This window comes from Athene noctua, chromosome 33 (assembly GCF_965140245.1).
Source record: "Athene noctua chromosome 33, bAthNoc1.hap1.1, whole genome shotgun sequence".
Classification (NCBI taxonomy): Eukaryota; Metazoa; Chordata; class Aves; order Strigiformes; family Strigidae; genus Athene; species Athene noctua.
The window spans coordinates 975020-993415 of NC_134069.1; the positions used below are offsets into that span (position 1 = coordinate 975020).

The window sequence follows — 18396 nt, forward strand, 5'->3', positions numbered from 1 at the left end:
GAGGCTCATCAGGCGCAGCCGCACAGCGACCGCAGGCTCCATCCTGACCTTGGCTTCTGCTTTAGAGCTGTCAGGATGAGGATGGTCTGAGCTGCCAGGGACCTGATCGACGACTCCACATCGTTGCCCAAGGACTGGAGGGCTGCAAGAGAAGGAAAGGGAGCAGAGGTGAACCCCCCTGCCCGCAGAGAGCCCAGCAGCCCAGGCTCTGTCCCCTGCCCCACCAGCCCCCGCCAGCACAGCACTGCCCCCGCTCACCACTGTGGCAGATCTCCCAGAGCTTCTTCCACCTGAGGATCCTCCAGTGCCGCGCAGCAAGACCTGGGGCACAGAGCACCAGTCAGAGCTCTGCTCCCCCTGGGCAGGGCTGTCCTCCAGCAAGGACAGCACCTGAGGGCGCTGGGATCCAGCAAGACCCCCAGCGAGCCCCACCAGTGGGGACTGGGGCCAGGAGGCCAGAAATAGGGCACTCACCGATGAACCTGACGGCCTCCTCTCGCATGGTGGCCTGAGGGTCCTTCAGGTAGGGCAGGCTCTGGAGCAGATACTCGTCCACGCTGTTCCTCTTGTGCGTTATCTGAGGGAGCACGGGAGCACGGGGCTGGTACGGACCCTCCGCAGCCATCCGGAGCAGTCCCTCCTGCCAGCACCCCCGCTCCCTCCCAGTGAGTCCCGTCTCCCAGCCAGGAGCCCCGTGGGGCTGAGGGGCAGAGAGAGCTGCAGGCAGAGGGGGCTGGGGGTGCTGAGACCCCTCCGTCCCGCTGCCAGGGCCCAGCTGGGCCGGGGTCTCCTGGAGAAGAGCCCTGGGGGCTGCGTGCTGGAGGGCAGGGAAGGAGGGTGCAGCTGGGGCAGCGGGGCTGGAGCAGGGCGGCGATGCAGAGCGGCACAGCGCCCCCCACGGCACAGCTGCAGCCCCCGTCCAGCCCGCCCTGAGGGTTTGGGGCTTGTCCTTACCAAGCACTCTCTAATCAGGTGTGTCTGCTCTGTCTCGGCCAGGGAGCTGAGCCTCCTCCAGCCCAGGAACACTGCACAGGCGCGGAGGGTGTCCCAGGAAGCCTGTGGAGAAGCAGAGGCCGGGCGATGGCACCAGAGCCCGGGGAAGGAGACCTGGCATCCTCCTGCTCTGGGCCTGGCACAGCCCCGGGGGACAGGGATGGGGGCTCAAAGCACACAAAGCCCGTGGGGACTCGGGGGCTCGGTGGCCACAGGCCGCTGCTGAGCAGGGAAATGTCTGTGCCCAGTTCCCCAGCCCTGCTGGTGCTTGGGGCTGCAGGGACCCTTCCTCTGGGCTGGGGGGCCCCACCTCCCCCTCCAGCTCTGCAGCACTGGGACCAGTGCAGCGGGACCTGCCGTGACACATATTCCCATTGTCCCTCACGCCCAGGCCACCCCCGTGGTGTCAGCACACCCTTCCCCGCGACACCGATCGCTGGTCACCGCACCTTGGCCACGCTCTCGATGGGCTCGTTGGTGTGGAAGAACAGAGGCAGCAACACCCCCTGCACTTTCTTCACCATTTTTTTCTTATTTCTCCACACCGCGGTCTTCATCACATCTTTGAAGAGGCGGATGGAGAGCTCCCGCACCCGGCTGCACTCCTGGCAGGGAGGAGGACAGAGGGAGCTCAGCACCAGCCGCTCCTCGCCCACAGGGAGCAGGGCGGCAGCGTGGCCGGGGGAGAGGAGCTGCTCCGGGGTCCGAGCCTGAACGCAGGAGCCGTCGGCCAGACCTGCAGCTGTGGCTCAACGCCCCGGAGCCCTGAAAGGGCCCGGAAGAGGAGCGGGGAGGGGAAGAGCCCCCAAAGGCTACACAAGAGGAGTAAGGGGGGGACCCCTGCCCAGAAGCTTCCCGCATGGCCACCCTGAAGGGCACCCATCCTGCAGCCATCGCCTCGGCTCAGGCTCCCATGGCAGCCTTACATCATCGAAGAGGGGCAGGAGCTTCTCCGCCAGGCTCAGGGAGATGAGGTTGGCCTCCTCCCTCTTCACGTGACCCAGCACGTTGATGAACAACACCAGGACCTTCGTCTTGACATCGGCGTCGGCATCTGTCAGGGTCTCCAGTACGTCAGGGAGCAGCACCGGGAGTTTTCTGGCCTGTACGAAACACACCGTTGCCTTTTTGTGAAGCGGTGAAAGACCCCCCCACCGCCCCAGCCCCCACCTGCCGATGTGGCTCCCCTTGCCGACCCCCCACTCACCGTTCCAGGTGTTTGCGACAGCGTGATGAGGCCCGTGAGCACCAGCGAGAGCATCACTGGGCTGGGATGCCTCAGGTACCGCTGGGCTTTGTAGAGGGCAGAAAACTCCTTCCTGTCGATGTTAGCGCAGGCCAGGAGCTACAATGGAGACAGCGGTGAGAGACCAGCAGAGCTGCAGGGCTCCCTCCCCGCACCAGCACGGTCCATGGCAAGGGTCTCCTCTCCCCCTGCGGCCACCTCCGAGTCCCCACGTCTCTGACCCAGGACCAGCAACCGCCTCGACTCTGGTTTCTGCCCCTTCCCGGGGTCTCCAGGCTGCGGAGCTGGGCAGGGGGATGCCGGCAGGGGGGAGGGCAGAGCGCTGCCTGTGCCGGGACGGGCTTGGTGGGGCCAAACCAGCATGGGGTGGGCCCGAGCGTGTGGCACGGGGGTCTGGCTGGTGCTGAGCAGGGGAAGGAGGAGGAGGAGGAGGAGGAGGAAGGCAGAGCGGAGGGGCTGGGCGTGGGTCACTCACCGCCAAGGGGTAGATGCAGGCGTCATCCGTGGCAGAGCTGAACACCCTGCACAGCCGCCAGTCCTGCAGCACGCCGAGCAGCTCCGACATGACTCTCCGCAGAGCCCAGGGCACGGAGATCATCACCTCCCACATGGCCATGGCCGTCCTGCGGAGCCAGAGCCAACTCGGTCAGCAGAGCTGCCTCGGCTCCCCCGGACCCCGGCCCTGCCCACCCCCTCATTTCGGGTTCTGTTCCCGCGGGGCAGGGGCTCTGCTTGGGCCGGCTCTGGCTGCAGGGGGAAGCGCGGTGGGATGGAGAGCCCTGCTCCTCGGGGATATCCCGCAGTTTCCCGTGGGTCTGGCAGCCAGAGAGTCTCTGGGCCACTCTCCCCGTGGGGAACGAGCCCTCAAGGCTGTCAGGGCTGGTACCTGTCACACGTTGGAGAGATGCTCAGAAGGCTCCTGACCACCTCCCTGGGGCTCCAGTCTGTCAGCAGCAGCAGCAGTGAGTGCAGGCTGCGCCGGGCCGGCTCCTCGCGGATCCGCTCCACATTTCTGTGGATGTGTCTCAGGATTTTTGGCACCTGGAGAGGACACGGGTGAGGATGGTGCTGCCCTTCCCACCCCTCCCTGCTGCCTTGACGTGGCTTTGGGTGCCCGAGAGAGCCCGGTTAGGGCAGGAGGGAAGAACAAGATTTGACACGTCTTGACACGGAAGGACAATCCAGCCACGGGACACTTACATCCGTCAGCCAGGACACGGGGTCTGTCGTGGCCATGTCCACGATGTCACTGCCCATCTGCCTGTCGTGGGCATCGTCTGCCGTCAAGGCTGCGGGGCGCGGGCAGCGCGGGCGGGGCGGGCGGGGCGGGCGGCGCCGCTCCAGCCCCGCAGAGCGCCCGGCGTCGGCGGCGCGGGGACCGTGCGCGGACGCGGCCCCGCCCGCGGAGTCCCGGCCCCGCCCGGAGCCGAGACGCGGCCGCGGCCCCGCGCGACCGGCCCCGGGAGACGCGGGCGCCCCCCCCGCCGCGGGCGCGGCGGCCCCGTCGCGCAGGGGCGGAGGCGCCGGGCACCGGGGCCGGGCGGGCGCGGAGCCCCGCGCGGAGACGGCCGCCGACGCGGCCCCCCCCGCGCGGGCGCGGTCCCCCGCGGACGCGCGGCGGCTCCCCGGCGGCGGCGGGGACGGCGCGGATCGCCCCGCGGCTCCGCTCCCGCGGTCAGGCTGCGCTCGGGGGCGCGGGAGGGGCCGGGGGGGCGGCCGGGCCGTGCGCGGGGGGGCGCGGAGCGAGGCGCGGGGCCGGCGGGAAGCGCCGCCGCGGGCCGCGGCTCCGTCGCCCCGAGGCCGCTGCCTGCCTCTCGCTCCGCTCGCCGCGTCCCAGCGTCGGCGCCGCGGCGCTCGGTGCTGCGCGGTGCCGCCGCGGGGCCGGAGGGGCCGGCGGGGCCGGGCGCGGCCGCTCGGTCCCGGGACAGCGGTTCCTCCGGGCGGGGGATTCCCGCGGGCTCTGCGCGGGGACCCGGGGCGGGCGGCCGGGAACACGCGGGGGGATCCGCTCAGGGTCTGCGCGTGGTCGCGGGAGAGAGAAACTGCGCGAGGGGCGGGTCGAGAGCGCGGAGGAGGGTTGAAAACGTGAGGATAAAATGGGGGTTTCTGGGCGCCAGGGCCGCGTGGAAATTGCACTTTGGGCAACAGCGAGGTTGAGCAAAGGATCCGTTTTCCCGCTCCTTCTCGGTCTGACCGGGACTGTGGGTGTTTTCGGGGGTTTTGGAAAGCTGGAGGGGAGCTGTCTCGAGGGAACGCCGCTGTCAGACCCCCGGCGGTACCGGGCGTTCCCCTCCAGACCCATCTGCCGAGGTTCCCGGACATCTGGGTGAGAGTCTGGCCTGCGGTGGCTGTTATGAAACGCTTTAATCAAGGCAAGAGTGTAACGGCTCGAGAAACAGGAATTGATGCCCCGGTTGGTGCTGGGTGTAAACGGGAAGGAAACGCGTAGAAGTGTCAGAACTCTTTTTGGTGCGGGAGGAACCCCGGGCAGTGGTGCCAGGATCTCCGGGATCGCGTGTTTCTGGATACACCCGCGGTGAAGCGATGCTCCAGGCCCTGGGTTTCTGCCCTTGATAACACGTGCCCGGCGGCACACGTACCGATAGCAGCCGGGGTTGTTTTTGCGGTGGACGGAGCTGTTTGCATTGCTGGTGGACTTTGTCTAAAATGCCTAAGTGCAGATCTGAAGGGTTTTGCTTCAGAGGCGAGAGCCTGGAGCCTTTGCTGTGAGCTGGCAGCGCTGTGATTTCTCGTGTCCCTGGGCAGAGCCCGGGGTTGAGAAGAGCCCCGCTGCTGTGCGGAGCTGCGGGCGGGCACACCGGGCACAGAAACACGGGGTCAGTGGATGGCGCTGGGTTTACTGGTGAAGGTCAAACCCGAGGTTTTTCCCCATTAATGGTTTTTGTTGTTTGCTTTTTGTTTGTTTGTGAGTTTTGGTGCACTCAACCTATTTAAAAACAACAAATTGCTTGTGTGTAGGGAGAGGTGCGCGGCAGAGCTCGCGATGTACGGGAAGAATAGGGAACCAATCAAAGATGCCAAAGAAGGATGTGACCAAAACACAGCCATGCTTCAGGTGGGTCCCTTTAAGGAGCATATATAAGGCATTTGCACAGCTAATAAGCTGAACAAGTAGTAACCGTCATATCGGTGTCTGTGCTTTTGTTCCTGCGAAGGTTTTAACCTCCTGCAAGGGTTAGCTGTGATCTGAGCGCCACAGCTCTGTGGCTTGGCAGGTAGAAAAAGACAGCTATTCCCTCACCGCAACACTTGTGTTTTTAATACGTCGGTCTGCGTCCTACAGGGTGACCTGTGTCAGATGCACACTTGAATCCGTAGCTCTTTCCCCCTCAGCGCTGAGGGATGGATGGAAATTCCTTACTTTAGTCCTTGTCTGGGTTAGAGCCTCCATGGTGCAATGTGTGGTGCAGCCCGCGGAGAAGGGACGTTTCCCATGGCAGAGAATTTGCATACTTAGCAAACCACACAAAGAAAGGTGACGAAAAAGGTACTGGCCCTCCTTAGATACAGAGTGTGAAGGCATAAACCAAATAATTTCTCTAAAGATCGCCGAGGGAATCTGTGGTACGTTCTGAAAAGGAACCCAGTCCCTAAAGGACTCAGCTAGTGCCTTACACACAAGGGACTTTATTTCCCCCGGGTCATGACCTGTTTCATACAGAAGTAGCTCCTACATGATTATGACGCTATTGGAAATCAAAAAGCCATCTATAAGTCGTCTCTTAGAAGAATTTGTCAAGTGTGAATTCTTGGTGGTATTTACCTGTCTCTATTAGTTTATTCGGACTTTTTCAAAATGCATTGAACATACTCATTGCTGACTAGGTTCTATTATCAGAATGAGAAAAGAAGACCCCTTTTAATTGTCATAGGTAGCTGAACCCTCAAGAAGAGGCCAATCTCCGTCTGTCGGGGAGGAGTTTTGTCTGTTACCTGAAGCATTTTGTGTACCCGTCTGTGATAGGAGCTGGAGGAATCACACTCTTTCATGGAGAGTTTGACTAGATTTTCTTGTAAACTGGTTACGGGTAGTTATGTTGTTGGTAAGACAGCAGTGCTTCTAGTCGGGAGGTACCCTGATCAGTGTGTGAAGTCAGTGAACACTTGGTCAGAGCCCAGATGTCAGCAGTGCAGAGTGTGTTCTTGAGCAGCATCTTGGCACTGAACTTGTGCTCGTGCCACAGCACTGTCCAGCTCCGTGAGGACCGGGAGCCTCTCGGTTCTAGTGCTGCTCCCTGCCGTGGGGGCTCGTGAGCTGCTTCTGTGGGTGATTTTGCACGTATATGTAAATATTTATTGCTTCGCGTAAGGTGCCTGTGATTCTGAATGTGAGAGAAGCGTGCGACTTCAGCTGTGAAGGTGTGGAGGGGGTAGGAAGCGATGACTGCCTGGAGCTGTCTGGTGGTTCACAACTTGTCTGGTATCAGCGGTATTTTTAACCAGGTAAAGTGCCAGCTAATTGTCCATATAGTTTTTGGGACGAGCAAATTTGATATATGTGTGTGGCCTTAATAATAGACTGTGCAAGGTATTCCCCAGGCCGTTGTGTGTTTTGTAATACAAAGGTAAAGGAAAAAGACTCTCGGAAGGAGGAGGCGCAGGAAGAGCGTCTCCCCCAGCGCCGGGCCCCCCCTGTACCCTCCTCTTCCAGGGAGGAAGAGAAGGAAGGAGATGCTGAGGAAGTTTTGTTACGGCGGGAAATGAAATGCGTGCACTGGCCGGATCTGCGCAGCCGCTCTCTGGCGATTAATTATTTCCAGGCCTTGAGCAGGGGGGGCCTGGCGGCAGGGCGCAGTCTGTGTCTGGGTGTCCCCGGGCACAAACGGCTGCCGGACAGAGCAGCGAGACCCGGCCCGGGACGCTCACGGGGTGGGGAAGGGGCTCCCCCCCGGCCCCGAGAGCCCCCAGGAGCTGGCCCCAGGGCTGCTGGTGCCCCCACACCCACCGGCAGGCTGGGCAGGGGCCATAGCAGTGGGCACCCCCGCCCCCCCAGGGCTCTTCTGGTGCCCCCCCGATGGAGACAAATCCACGCTGAGCTGAAAGGCCACAGCCTTTAGTTATTTCTTCCCTCTTTTCTTCTGTTGGTCCTTCTTGTTCTTCTCTGGTGTGTTGTGGTTTGAACTCGGCCAGCAGCCAATCGCCACGTGGCCAGTTGTTTACTTCCCCCCACCCCAGCCCGGTGAAACAGGAGAGGGACAAAAGAGGAAATTCACAGGTTGAACTAAAAGATTTACTAGTACTAACAGGACCAACACAACAACAGCAAGGCCGAGCAGGTGAAGGCGGTCACCGAGCGGTGGCCGGTCTGGGCCCGTCCCAGCAGCGACCCGACCGCTCCAGAGAATCCGCCACCACCCCGGAACCGAAACGGGGCGCGGGGGAGCAGCGTCCGCCTGGACGGGGAGCGGGACGTGACCCCACGTGGAACGCTCCAAGGCAGCCCTGCCCTCGGCCGTGCTCCCCTCGGCCACGGAGAGGGAACTCCCGCCTGGCCCAGAGCAGGACAGGGCTCAGCTGGTTCCTGCGCCCGCCCTCAGCCCGTGCACCTGCACTCGGTAAACGCAGGTGTACTCGGGGTTGCCCCAGTTGCTCTTCACAAGGAACTTGACATACGAAAAGGCTCTGGGAAACGGCGCGGTCTGCGAAGACAAGAGGGAAAGGGAGGCAGAGGGGTTAAGAGCGACAGTGCAGTCAGTCCCTCCCTGCCGGCCCTGCTCCTGCTCAGGAACCAGCTCCCGGCGGCGGGTGGGAGCGGCTGCTGCCACCGGGGCTGCTGGGGAGGCCGGGGCACGGGACGGGGGAAGGCTCCTGGCCTCCTCTGCGTGCCGGCCCGGCCGGGGCTGCGCCCCCCTGCCCCTTGCTCTGGCCCTCCAGGCCCCGCTGCCCGCTCTGCCTGCCTCCCGCAGAGAAGGGGACGCTCTGCTGCGAGGAGAACCACCGCCTGCGCCTCAGCCCCGCCAGGGCTCTCTGGGCGGGGGCCCGGGGCCCTGTGCCCAGGGAGGAAGCGTTCACACCCCCCTGCCGTGGGCTCCCAGCCAAGCCTGGTTCGCCCCCCGGCATCCTCCCCCGCGCGTGGAGCGTACCTTCAGAGGGAAGGTCTGAATGGCCTCTTTGGTCACGTCGTAGGTGAACGTCAGGAGCAGCGCTTCCTCCTCTCCATCCGCGTCCAGTCCCTTGGGGCCAAAGCACAAGCAGAGCAGTTCAGACTCAGCCCCACAGAGGGGACGTGCGCGCTGGCTCAGCCCGGGCAGGTACCCGGCCTCTCCCGGGCTCCAGCAGCTGTCTGACACTGCCCGGGGCGGAGCTCAGGCTCCTCAGGGTCAAGAACCCGGAGGTGCTTCGGCCAGAAGATGTCCCGAGAGGGATGGAGCCCTCGAAGCGTCCCCCCAGGGCAGCGCGGTGCTCAGCAGAGAGCAGGACACAAGCCCCAGGGAACGCACAGAAGGCCGCAGGCGAGTCCCTGTCACGGCTTTCCCCCAGGGCCAGACCCCACCAGACGCGCCCGGCAGAGACTTACGAAGACAGCGACGTCTCTGGGGGCGCTGACGACGGTCCCGGACGGAGACACATCTTTGTAGATGTGCTGCACGCTGACGGCGGTCAGATGGACTCGTGCTGGCAGCCTGATGACCACCTGGCCCTGGTGCCTCGGCAGAGGCCAGCAGTTCCCTGGGGACATATCCGGCTGCAGGCAGGACGAGAGAGCAGTGAGGGGCGAGAGCGCGTCGGGGACAACACAGCTCGCGCCGCTCGGAGCACGGGACCGGCGTGTCTGGGGGGGCTATTGCAGCTCGGAAATGAGGCGCCCGTGAGGGGCGGACAGAAGCAGGAGGCCGCCTTCCCTGCCCGACAGAGGGGGCTCTCAGTGTTACGGAAAAGAGGAGAACACTGGTTACGAAGCCACCCTAGTCAGGGCCTTACAGAAACACCTCTCTGCCCAGCGCTCAGCAGGGCACCCCCCACCCCTGAAAAGGCACCGTTAGGGACAGGTGTGGAAAGGGGGTCACCAGGGAGAAAGTCTTTCACTCAGCTGGGACAGAGGCCTGTGGGCAAGGGGCAGCAGCTCCGCTCAGCTCAGCCCCGTTCCCCTCCTGAGGGGAACCGCTCCTCTCCAGCAGGCCCAGCCCTGTGTCCGAGCTTTGGCTTCAGGAACCTGATGGGCACTGCGGGCTGGAGCGGCACTGCCCTGCACTGAGGGGAGAGCCCCGAGGTCGGTCCCAGCTTCACCGGAGGGAAGGAAACCAGCACCCGTGAGTTCCGCTACAGTACCTCCAAAACAGCATCAGGTGTGGACTGAGAGAACCACTCCACAACGCTGCAGCGCCAGTGTGTGCAGCTGAAGGCCTCCGAAGTTCTCCGCATGTCAATGGAGGCACCTGTAAGGGAGGGAGAGCAGGTCACTGCCAGAGGCCCCAGACCAGGAGCACCCGGTGCTCAGACACTATTTCTGGTGCCGCCGAGCAGCTCCACGTCTGTCAGCGCTGTTCTCACCCCCAGGCCGCGGGGGCGCCCGGCTGCGCGGGGCAGGGACGGCATCCCCGTGCCTGGCGACTGCTGCCGCCACGGCGCCACGAGGAGAAGGTCTGAGGGTGCTGGGGGGCAGCAGGCGCCGGGGCGACGACAGCGGAGCAAAGCCGAGGGCTCGCCGCGTGGGCAGCAAAGGGTGACCCAGCCGTTCCCTTCGCGGACGCAGCCGCAGGAAGAGCCCCTCCATCAGCGCAGCAGCGTGTGCGGGGGCAGCGCCAGAGGCCCCGCGCAGGGGCCAAGGGCAGGACTGGGAGGGAGCCCGAGAGAGCCGCTCGGCCACAGCCTGGCTCGGGGACCCCAGGCAGCATTTCAGCTGCCCCGCTTTGGAGAGCACGGCCTCCTCTGGGCAGGGCTACAGGCAAGCGCAGGGCAAGGAGGTGGGGCTGCTTGCGTCCATACCAGAGCTTTTCAGGGCCCAGTCATACGTCGCGGCAGAGACTTTGGCAGGCGCTGCCTGGCTGCTCTCCTGAACTTCCTGGTAAAGATGTGAATGAACACAGAAAAGGACCATGTCAGCGGGCAGAGCAGCGTGGCCACTAGCCCCTGCAGAGGCAAAGGGGCAGTGCCCGAGGTGCAAGCCAAGCCTTGTCCGCAGAGCCCAGAGACGCTCTGCTGCTGGTGTGAGCCACCAGGCCTGAGGAACAGGATCTGTGCCGTGGCCGCAGCCCCGAGGCGGGTTGATGAGGGTCCCCACCGTCCCGTGCCCACCCTCCACGCTCTCCAGCTCGGTCGGGAGACGGTCCCAGGCCCCGCCGGCGTTGGCTGACCCCGTGAGCACACCTGGGTCTCACCACTGCCCCCGGGGCCCGGCCAGAGCAGGCAGAGGCCCCGGCGTGCCGAGGGAAGGCTGCCGGGAGTCCTCCGCTGCCTGAAGCGGCCCAGAGAAACCGGGCCCGGAGAAGGGCCTGCGCAGCGCAGCAGCTCACCCAGCAAGCCCCTGGCAAAGGCTGGCTCGCTGCAGTCAGCGGTCTGAGCCCACCAACAACCCCGAGGAGTGCTTTCTCGGGGGTTCTGCCCAGCCACCCCTCCTTCCCCAAAATGCAGGGTCACCTCTGCGCTGCTGAACTTCGCCTTCAGCTGAGCCACCTGCTCCCGCAGACGCTCCTTGTTTTGGGTTTGCTCTGCCAACAAAGTTTGCCAGTTCCTGCAGGAAGACAAAAGCCGCTCTTGTCAGAGAGCTGCCCATCCCCTCTGGGAACCGTCTGAGCTCAGCAAGCAGCAGACACGTGTGCCTTCCCTGCTCCGCACGTGCTCCCCTTCCTCGCCAGGCTGAGCAAAAGGCAAAGGCAGGAGGGAAGTACCAGAGCCCTGGCTGTTAGGAAAAGGAGTGCAGGTAGCACGAGGTCAGCCAAGACTGCTGCACAGACACAATTCCAGCTCAGGAAACGTCTCTTACCGCAGGGTCTCCAGGGGTGCCGCACACACACGTCTCAGCTCCTGAAAGGGAAAAACACTCTGTTCAGGTATCCGCTACCAGAGCTGCCGGGGCTTCCCAGGAGAGGCTTCCCTAAGAAGAGCCAGCAAAAGCTGCGGCTTCTTTGGGTCATCCTGCGTGGGAGCAGAGGAGCCGGTGATTTATCCAGCGCTGTCAGCAACGCTCCCTTGCAGGAGGTGCCCGACCCACCAGAGTCACTGACCTCCACTAGTCCCTCGGTGCACGTGCTCCACGCTGGCAGCGAGGTCCAGCAGTAACCACCAGCTGCAATTCACATCACAAAGAGACAGTTACTTGCCTGGGGTTGCCAGCCATGCCTGCAGTCACCTTGTCTCCTCCCTGTCGCCTTGGGGCTGGGGCCGCTGGTGCGGTAACGTGGGGTGCAGAGAGAGGACACGCCTCTGACCGGGAGCCATCCCCCCAGGCTTGAGGGCACTGCGCAGCCGTGCTCTTCAGGTGCGCTCAGTGCCCCAGAGCTGCTCCCCATTCCCCCTCGCTGCTTCGGTGAGCACCGAGACCAGGCTGCACGGGCTAGGAGAGGCACCTCTCCACCAGTCTCCCTGCACGGCCCCTCTGGGAGCCCCCAGTTCAGGCTTGGAAATACCTGCAGCCTTCTCTCGCAGGCTTGCAGACTTGCACCAGCAGCCAAGCAGCAGCATGGCTGGAGACTCCCAGTCTTACTGGTAGTCCAAAAGCAAGTCCCAGTCAAGGACATACTCAGGAAGCACTTGGGCCACGGGAGTTTCCACACACACTGGCCGGGAAGGAAAGCTGGGCAGCAGAAAGCTGGCACCCAGCATGTTTGCTCATGCGAACTCACCAAGAGCCACCGCGAGCAGCACGATGACTTGTAGAAACCTCTTCTTATGCGAGGCCACCCGTTGCCTGAAAAAGAGGGAGTCCTGCGTCTATCCACGAGCCGAGTCTTGAGCAAAGCCCTTCATCAGTGGATTTCCATTTTCAGGCTGAAAAGCCTCTGTTTTGGAAGCTGCTGCTGCCAGAGACCCGACAGAGCAGCGCCCAGGAGCAGCGCCATTTCCATCCGCACTGGTCAACACTGCCGGCAGCTCTTCCCCAGAGGGAGGGCGTCAGAAGCACCTCCCAAAAGGGAACAAAAATCGTCCCGGCAAGTAAAGAGGTGGAGCAAATGAAGACTCCTTTTCAGCAGTCTGGCTGGGGAACACCCCCTGCTCCCCCTGTGGCTTGCACTGGCCCTCGGCCATCCCCTTCCTCCCCATCCCCATCCCCAGCAGAAACATGTAGTACGTACATGGCGAAGATGCACATGCCCAGCAGAATTCTCCCCAGGGAGGCGAGGCGTGGATGGCACGGAAGGCTGGAAACCGTCCCTGGGCAAAGAAACCAGAGAAGAGTCAGGTCTGGCTCCGGAGGTCTCTTCTCGAGCATCCCCAGCCACGCACGTCCCAGCTCCCTGCGGGGAGGCGGGCACCGAGTCCTACACGCTCCCTCCCCGGGGCAAGGAGCAGCGCAGCCCCCGCTTCTCCTGCCGCTCGGGACACGTGCCCAGAGCCCTGGCACAGCGCGGCTCTCCGGGTTCACCCCCAGCACTCCCCAGCAAGCAGCAGCTCTGAGCTTACCTGCAGTTTCTGCTGCCGCCTTGCCACAGCTGTTGGAGCCAGAGGCTGCAGGCAAAAAGCGCACTGCCACCTCCATCTCCACGCAGAGGCTCCTATGGGAGGGAAAAGAGATGCCGATTGCCGAGCGTCCCCACGCTGCGTGAGCCGAGGCCTCTGCCAGAGGTCGGCCTCGGGAAGCCTCCCAGGGGCTGTCCCCGTCCCCACTGCGGGGAGGGGGGGCAGCACAGCTGGGCTGCTTCCAGGGTGCCCCCCTCCCCTCCCCATCCTCTGCTCTACAGGCCTGCAGCGGGAGAGGAGGCAGCACAGGCTGCTGTGCCCCCCCGCAGCCAGCCACCCCTCTCCCCTCAGCCAGGCACGACCAGCCAGGCTCTCAGCCCACCCCCCACACAAGGGGCTTCGCAGGCCACGGGCTCTCCTTCAGAGACCCCTGGCGCTTCCCCACGCTGCTCCGTGCCCCAGCGCCCGTGTTGAGCCGCGTCCCTGCTGCCCCCGACCTGACGCCCCGGGCAGCAGCGGCCCACTTCTTACCCACTGCTCTCCACGGGCTGGGGCTCAGCCGCGCTGCCCTCGCTCCCCAGGGAGCCCCTGGGGGCCCCTCGGCATCTCCTCAGGGGTGCCCTTCTCGGCATCTCCTCACGGGTACCCGCTCTGCTCCGCGCCCTCCGCCCCAGCAGCGTGACCTGCTCGGGGCAGCAGCCGCACGGCACCTGTGGGCTCCTGCCCGCGCACCGCGGGGCTTGGTGGGCGCCAGCTGTGACGTCACAGGGGCAGCTGCGACCTCACAGGGGGGCTCCGTGGGGCTGAGCGGGCGGGGAGTCCCTGGGGCTGCCCGGGGCAACACGGCCGCTGCCACCGGGCACATAGAGATCCCCGACAGAGCAGCCAGAGCAGAGCGGCAAGGGCTGGGAAAGCTCTTCTTGCGACGGGGTTACGGCGGAGGGGAGACAGCTCTAAAAATCTCTCTCAAGCCCCTTCGTCCCACTCGGCTTCTGCTGTCGCAGCAGGAACTTTCACCCTCCTTAAGGTTTCCTGGCTGACGCAGGAACAAGCAGTAGGTCTGGCCTGGCTGGCTGCTGCGTCCCCCCGCGCCCGCTGGGTGTCCCCTGCAGAGCTGCCCGCTGCGGAGAGATCCTCAGTAAACCCCTGTCAGGCAGGGGACAGAGAACTGGAGAATTAATTAGAAACCTGATCTGATCCACTGGTTCACCTCTAGAGCCCTGTTTCTGAAGAAGGCCCTCTTCTGTGCTACTCCTGATTTTTTTAATAACACTTATTTAAAAAAATAAGAACTGTTTCTCTTCTGCAGCCTGTCAGAGCTGGGGGAGTCAGCAGGGACCCCGCCTCTGCTCCCACTCTGCGCAGTCCCTGGGAGATAAGTGCCGTCCCAGCAGGCTCCCCCGCTCTAAGCCCAGGGCACAAAGGGGTGTCCCTGATGTCCCCCCCCGCCAGGCTCCCCGGGGGCTTATTTTCCGGTCAGCTCCCCTTTCACTGCAGCGGCTTCTCCTGGGACAGGCTGTGGTCAGGCCCTTTAAGGACACGCTCCAGGGGAGCGGGAACCTTGTAAACACCCCGCTCACAGCTCCCTGGAGAAGTTCTCCTGTTCCAAAGGAAGAAAAAAATATTTCTCACTTAAAGAGATTCTTTCCCTTACCTTCCTTAAATTGATGGCACAATGGAAATAAAACACGTTCAGAGTGTTAGATGTTTAAAACTACTTGATACCAATTTCATGCATACAATTGGGTTTAAATTGAAGTTGCCCGTACAATTAAACAGAACACAGATTGGATTTAAAGTTCCATTTCTGAAATGTGGAAATTCAAATTTCAATTTTTGGAAATTTCAAATTTCAAATTCAGACATTTCAATTCCACACACCTCAAATTCAAAATGCGGACATTTCAAAATTCGGCATTTCCAAATCCCAAATTCCAACATTCCAAACCCCGCACATTTCAAGTTTAACATTCAGAAAATTCAAATTTAGAGTTTGGAGTTTTCCACAATCTGGAAATTTCAAATTTCAGACCTTTCAAGTTCAAAACTGACCTGGGGGCTGAGGGGGCCGTCGGGCGAGGCGCGGGCACTCGCAGACCCCGCGGGGGACGCTGGGGCCGGGGTTCAGGAAGGCGCAGGAGGCGCAGGTGCAGCCCCCACCACGCTGCTGGTGTTGGGGGGAGGCCCCAGAGTCAGAGGGGGGCCCTACAGCACTGGAGAGGAAAAAAAAAGGGGGTGAGACCCCACAGATACCCGTAATCGCCATAGGGGATCTGGGGGGGCTGTTGAGGGCTGCACCCTGGGGTCCCCCCATGGGGGCTGGCTGGGGAAGGGGATGCCTGGAGAAGGAAGGGGGCGGGGGGACACTCAGGATCTATAGGGGCCCTACAGTCCCACATGCGACCTCCAGGAGCACCCCAGACCTTCTACAGCTCCCTGCAGCCCCTAGAGCCCCCCCCCGCACCCCCCTACCAACATAGATAATCCATGGAGCACCTCCAGCCCCAAACAGCCCCTACAGCAGCCACATATAGCCCCCCCCAGGACCTACAGAGCCGTTCTACACACCCCCCAGCCCATACAGAGCTCCCTATAAGCTCTCTACAGCACCCCCCAGCTCCCTATAGTCCCCGTATAGCCCCCCGAGTCACTACAGAGCTCCCTATGTACCCTATACAGCCCCCCCAAAGCTCCCTATAACCCCTCTACAGGACCCCAGCCCCAACAGAGATCCCTATAGCCCTCCAGAACTGCCCCAGACCCTACAGAGCTCCTTATAGCCTCTCTACAGACCCCCCAACCCCCTGCAGAGCTCCATATAGACCCTCTACAGGCCCCAAGCCCCTACAGAGATCGCTATAGCCCCCTTAAAGGCCCCCCCGAGCTCCCTATAACCACACTATAGAACCCCGCCCCTATAGAGATCATTATAACCGCTCTACAGCCAAACCCAGCCAGTAAAAAGCTCCTCATAACCGAACTAGGGCCCCCCCCTCAGCCCCTACAGAGCTCCCTATAGCCCCTCAACAGACCCCCCAGCTCCTACAGAGCTCCCTATAACCACTCTACAGCCCCCCAGCCCCTACAGAGCTCCTTATAACCACTCTAAACCCCTCCCCAGGTCCCTACAGCCCCTCTACAGCCCCTCCGTCCGTACAGAGGTTCCTATAATCCCTCTAAAGCCCCCCAGCCCCTACAGAACTCCCTATACCCCCTCTACAGCCTCCTCAGCCCCTACATGACTCCTTATAGCACCTCTACAGCCCACCAGCCCTTACGGAGCTCCCCAGAGCCCCTCTACAGCCCCCCAGCCCCTACAGATCTCCTTATAAACCCTCTACAGCCCCAACTGCCACTACACAGCTCCCTATAGACCCTCTACAGCCCACCCTAGCCTGTACTGTGCTCCTCGTAGCCAATATAGGGACCCCCTAAGACCCTACAGACCTCCATATAGCCCTGCTAAAACCCCCCCAGCCCCTACAGAGCTCCCTATAACCACTCTGCAGCTCCCCCCAGCCCCTACATGACTCCACATAGCCCCTCTACAGCCCCCCCAGCCCCTACAGAGGTCCTTATATACCCTCTAAACCCCTCCCCAGGTCCCTACAGCCCCTCTATAGCTCCCCCCAGCCCCTACAGAGCTCACCATAGCCACTCTACAGCCCCCCCAGAGCTCCTTATAACCCGTCTACAGCTCTCCCCAGATCCCTATATTCCCTCTACAGACCCCCAAGCCCTACAGAGATCCTTATAAACGCTCCGTGGCACCCCAAGCCCCTACAGAGCTCCTTCTAGCCCCTCTAAAGCCCCACCAGCCCCTACATGACTCCTTATAGCACCTCTACAGTCGACCAGCCCGTACAGAGCTCCTTATAAACCCTCTACAGCCCCCCAAGAGCTCCTTATAACCACTCTTCTCCCCCCCCCCCCAACCCCTACAAAGCACCTTACAACCAGTCTTAAGGCCCCCCAGCCCGTACAGAGCATCTCATAAAGCCTCTACATCCCCCCAGCCCTTACAGCGCTCCTTATAAACCCTGTGGCCCCCCAAGCCCCTACAGAAGTCCTTGTAGGCCCTGTACAGCTCCCACAGCCCCTACAGAGCTCCTTCTAGCCCCTCTAAAGCCCCTCCAGCCCCTCCATGACTCCTTATAGCACCTCTACAGCCCACCAGCCCTTACAGAGCGCCCTACACCCCCTCTAGAGCACACTGAGCTCCCAATAGGGCTTCTACAGCCCCCCAGTCCCTACAGAGCTCCTTATAGGCCCTGTACAGCTCCCACAGCCCATACAGAGCTCCTTATAGGCCCTCTAAAACCCGCCAGCCGCTACATGACTCCCTATAGCATCTCTACAGCCTCCCCAGCCACTATAGAGCTCATTATAGCCCCTCTGCAACACCCCCAGCCCCTATAGAGCTCCTTGTAACCCCACTAAACCCCTCCCCAGGTCCCTACAGACCCTCTACAGCCCCTCAGTCCCTACGGAGCTTCCTATAGAACCTCTACGGCCTCCTAGCCCATACAGAGCTCACAATAGACCCTCTACAGCCCCCCCAGAGCTCCTTATAACCCCTCTACAGCTCTCCCCAGAACCCTATAGTCCCTCTACAGCCCCCCAGCCCCTACAGAGCTCCTTCTAGCCCCTCTAAAGAGCCCCCCAGCCCTTACATGACTCCTTATAGCACCTCTACAGCCCACCAACCCCTACAGAGCTCCCTACAGCCACACTATAGCACTGAGCTCCCAATAGAGCCTCTACAGCCCCCCGGTCCCTACAGAGCTCCCTAGAGCCCCTCTGCAGCCCCCCAGCCCCTATAGAGCTCCTTATAAACCCTCTACAGCCCCAACTGCCACGACAGAGCTCCCTATAGACCCTCTACAGCCCACCCTAGCCTGTACTGTGCTCCTCATAGCCAATCTAGGGCCCCCCCTACGACCCAACAGAGCTCCATATAGCCCTGCTAAAACCCCCACAGCCCCTACAGAGCTCCCTATAACCACTCTACAGCTCCCACCAGCCCATACAGAGCACATTGTAGCCCCTCTGCAACACCCGCAGCCCCTACAGAGGTCCTTATAACCCCTCTAAACTCCTCCCCAGGTCTCTAAGGCCACTCTACAACCCGCCAGCCCCTACAGAGCTCCCTATATACCCTCAACAGACCCCCAGCCCTTACCGAGCTCCCTATAGGCCCTGTACAGCTCCCACAGCCCCTACAGAGATCCTTCTAGACCCTCTAAAGCCCCCCAGCCCCTAAATGACTCCATATAGCCCCATTACAGCACCCCCAGCCACTACAAAGCTCATTATAACCCCTCTTCGACACCCCTAGCCCCTACAGAGCTCCTTATAGCCCTCTAAACCCCTCCCCAGGTTCCTAAAGCCCCTCAGTCCCTACAGAGCTTCCTATAATCCCTCTACAGCCCCAGAGCCCCTACAGAGCTCCCTATACCCCTTCTACAGCCCCCCCAGCCCCTACATGACTCCTTATTATAGCACCTCTACAGCCCACCAGCCCTTACAGAGCTCCCTACAACCCCTCTATAGCACACTGAGCTCCCAATAGGGCCTCT

The 18396-nt window shown here is 62.2% G+C and overlaps 1 protein-coding gene across 5 annotated transcripts in view; it reads right to left on the reverse strand.

The window, feature by feature from the left end:
- Nucleotides 1-7468: 7468 nt before the first annotated feature.
- The window catches only part of LOC141972513 (SUN domain-containing protein 5-like), a 72545-nt gene continuing 61617 nt past the window's right edge, over nucleotides 7469-18396 (reverse strand). For 3 of the 5 annotated variants that reach the window (XM_074930412.1, XM_074930407.1, XM_074930408.1), the window contains 13 exons: nucleotides 14870-15030; nucleotides 13349-13963; nucleotides 12821-12912; nucleotides 12493-12571; nucleotides 12043-12107; nucleotides 11425-11486; nucleotides 11184-11224; nucleotides 10838-10931; nucleotides 10187-10262; nucleotides 9530-9636; nucleotides 8778-8945; nucleotides 8344-8433; nucleotides 7469-7899 (listed from right to left, as the gene is read on the reverse strand). In XM_074930412.1, the coding sequence (XP_074786513.1) occupies nucleotides 7771-7899; nucleotides 8344-8433; nucleotides 8778-8945; nucleotides 9530-9636; nucleotides 10187-10262; nucleotides 10838-10931; nucleotides 11184-11224; nucleotides 11425-11486; nucleotides 12043-12107; nucleotides 12493-12571; nucleotides 12821-12912; nucleotides 13349-13449 (1104 nt within the window). In that variant the 5' untranslated portion in view covers nucleotides 13450-13963; nucleotides 14870-15030 and the 3' untranslated portion in view covers nucleotides 7469-7770. Of the gene's footprint in view, nucleotides 7900-8343; nucleotides 8434-8777; nucleotides 8946-9529; nucleotides 9637-10186; nucleotides 10263-10837; nucleotides 10932-11183; nucleotides 11225-11424; nucleotides 11487-12042; nucleotides 12108-12492; nucleotides 12572-12820; nucleotides 12913-13348; nucleotides 14418-14869; nucleotides 15031-18396 lie in introns of all 5 variants that reach the window. The other 2 variants (XM_074930411.1, XM_074930410.1) reach the window with 2 other exon arrangements.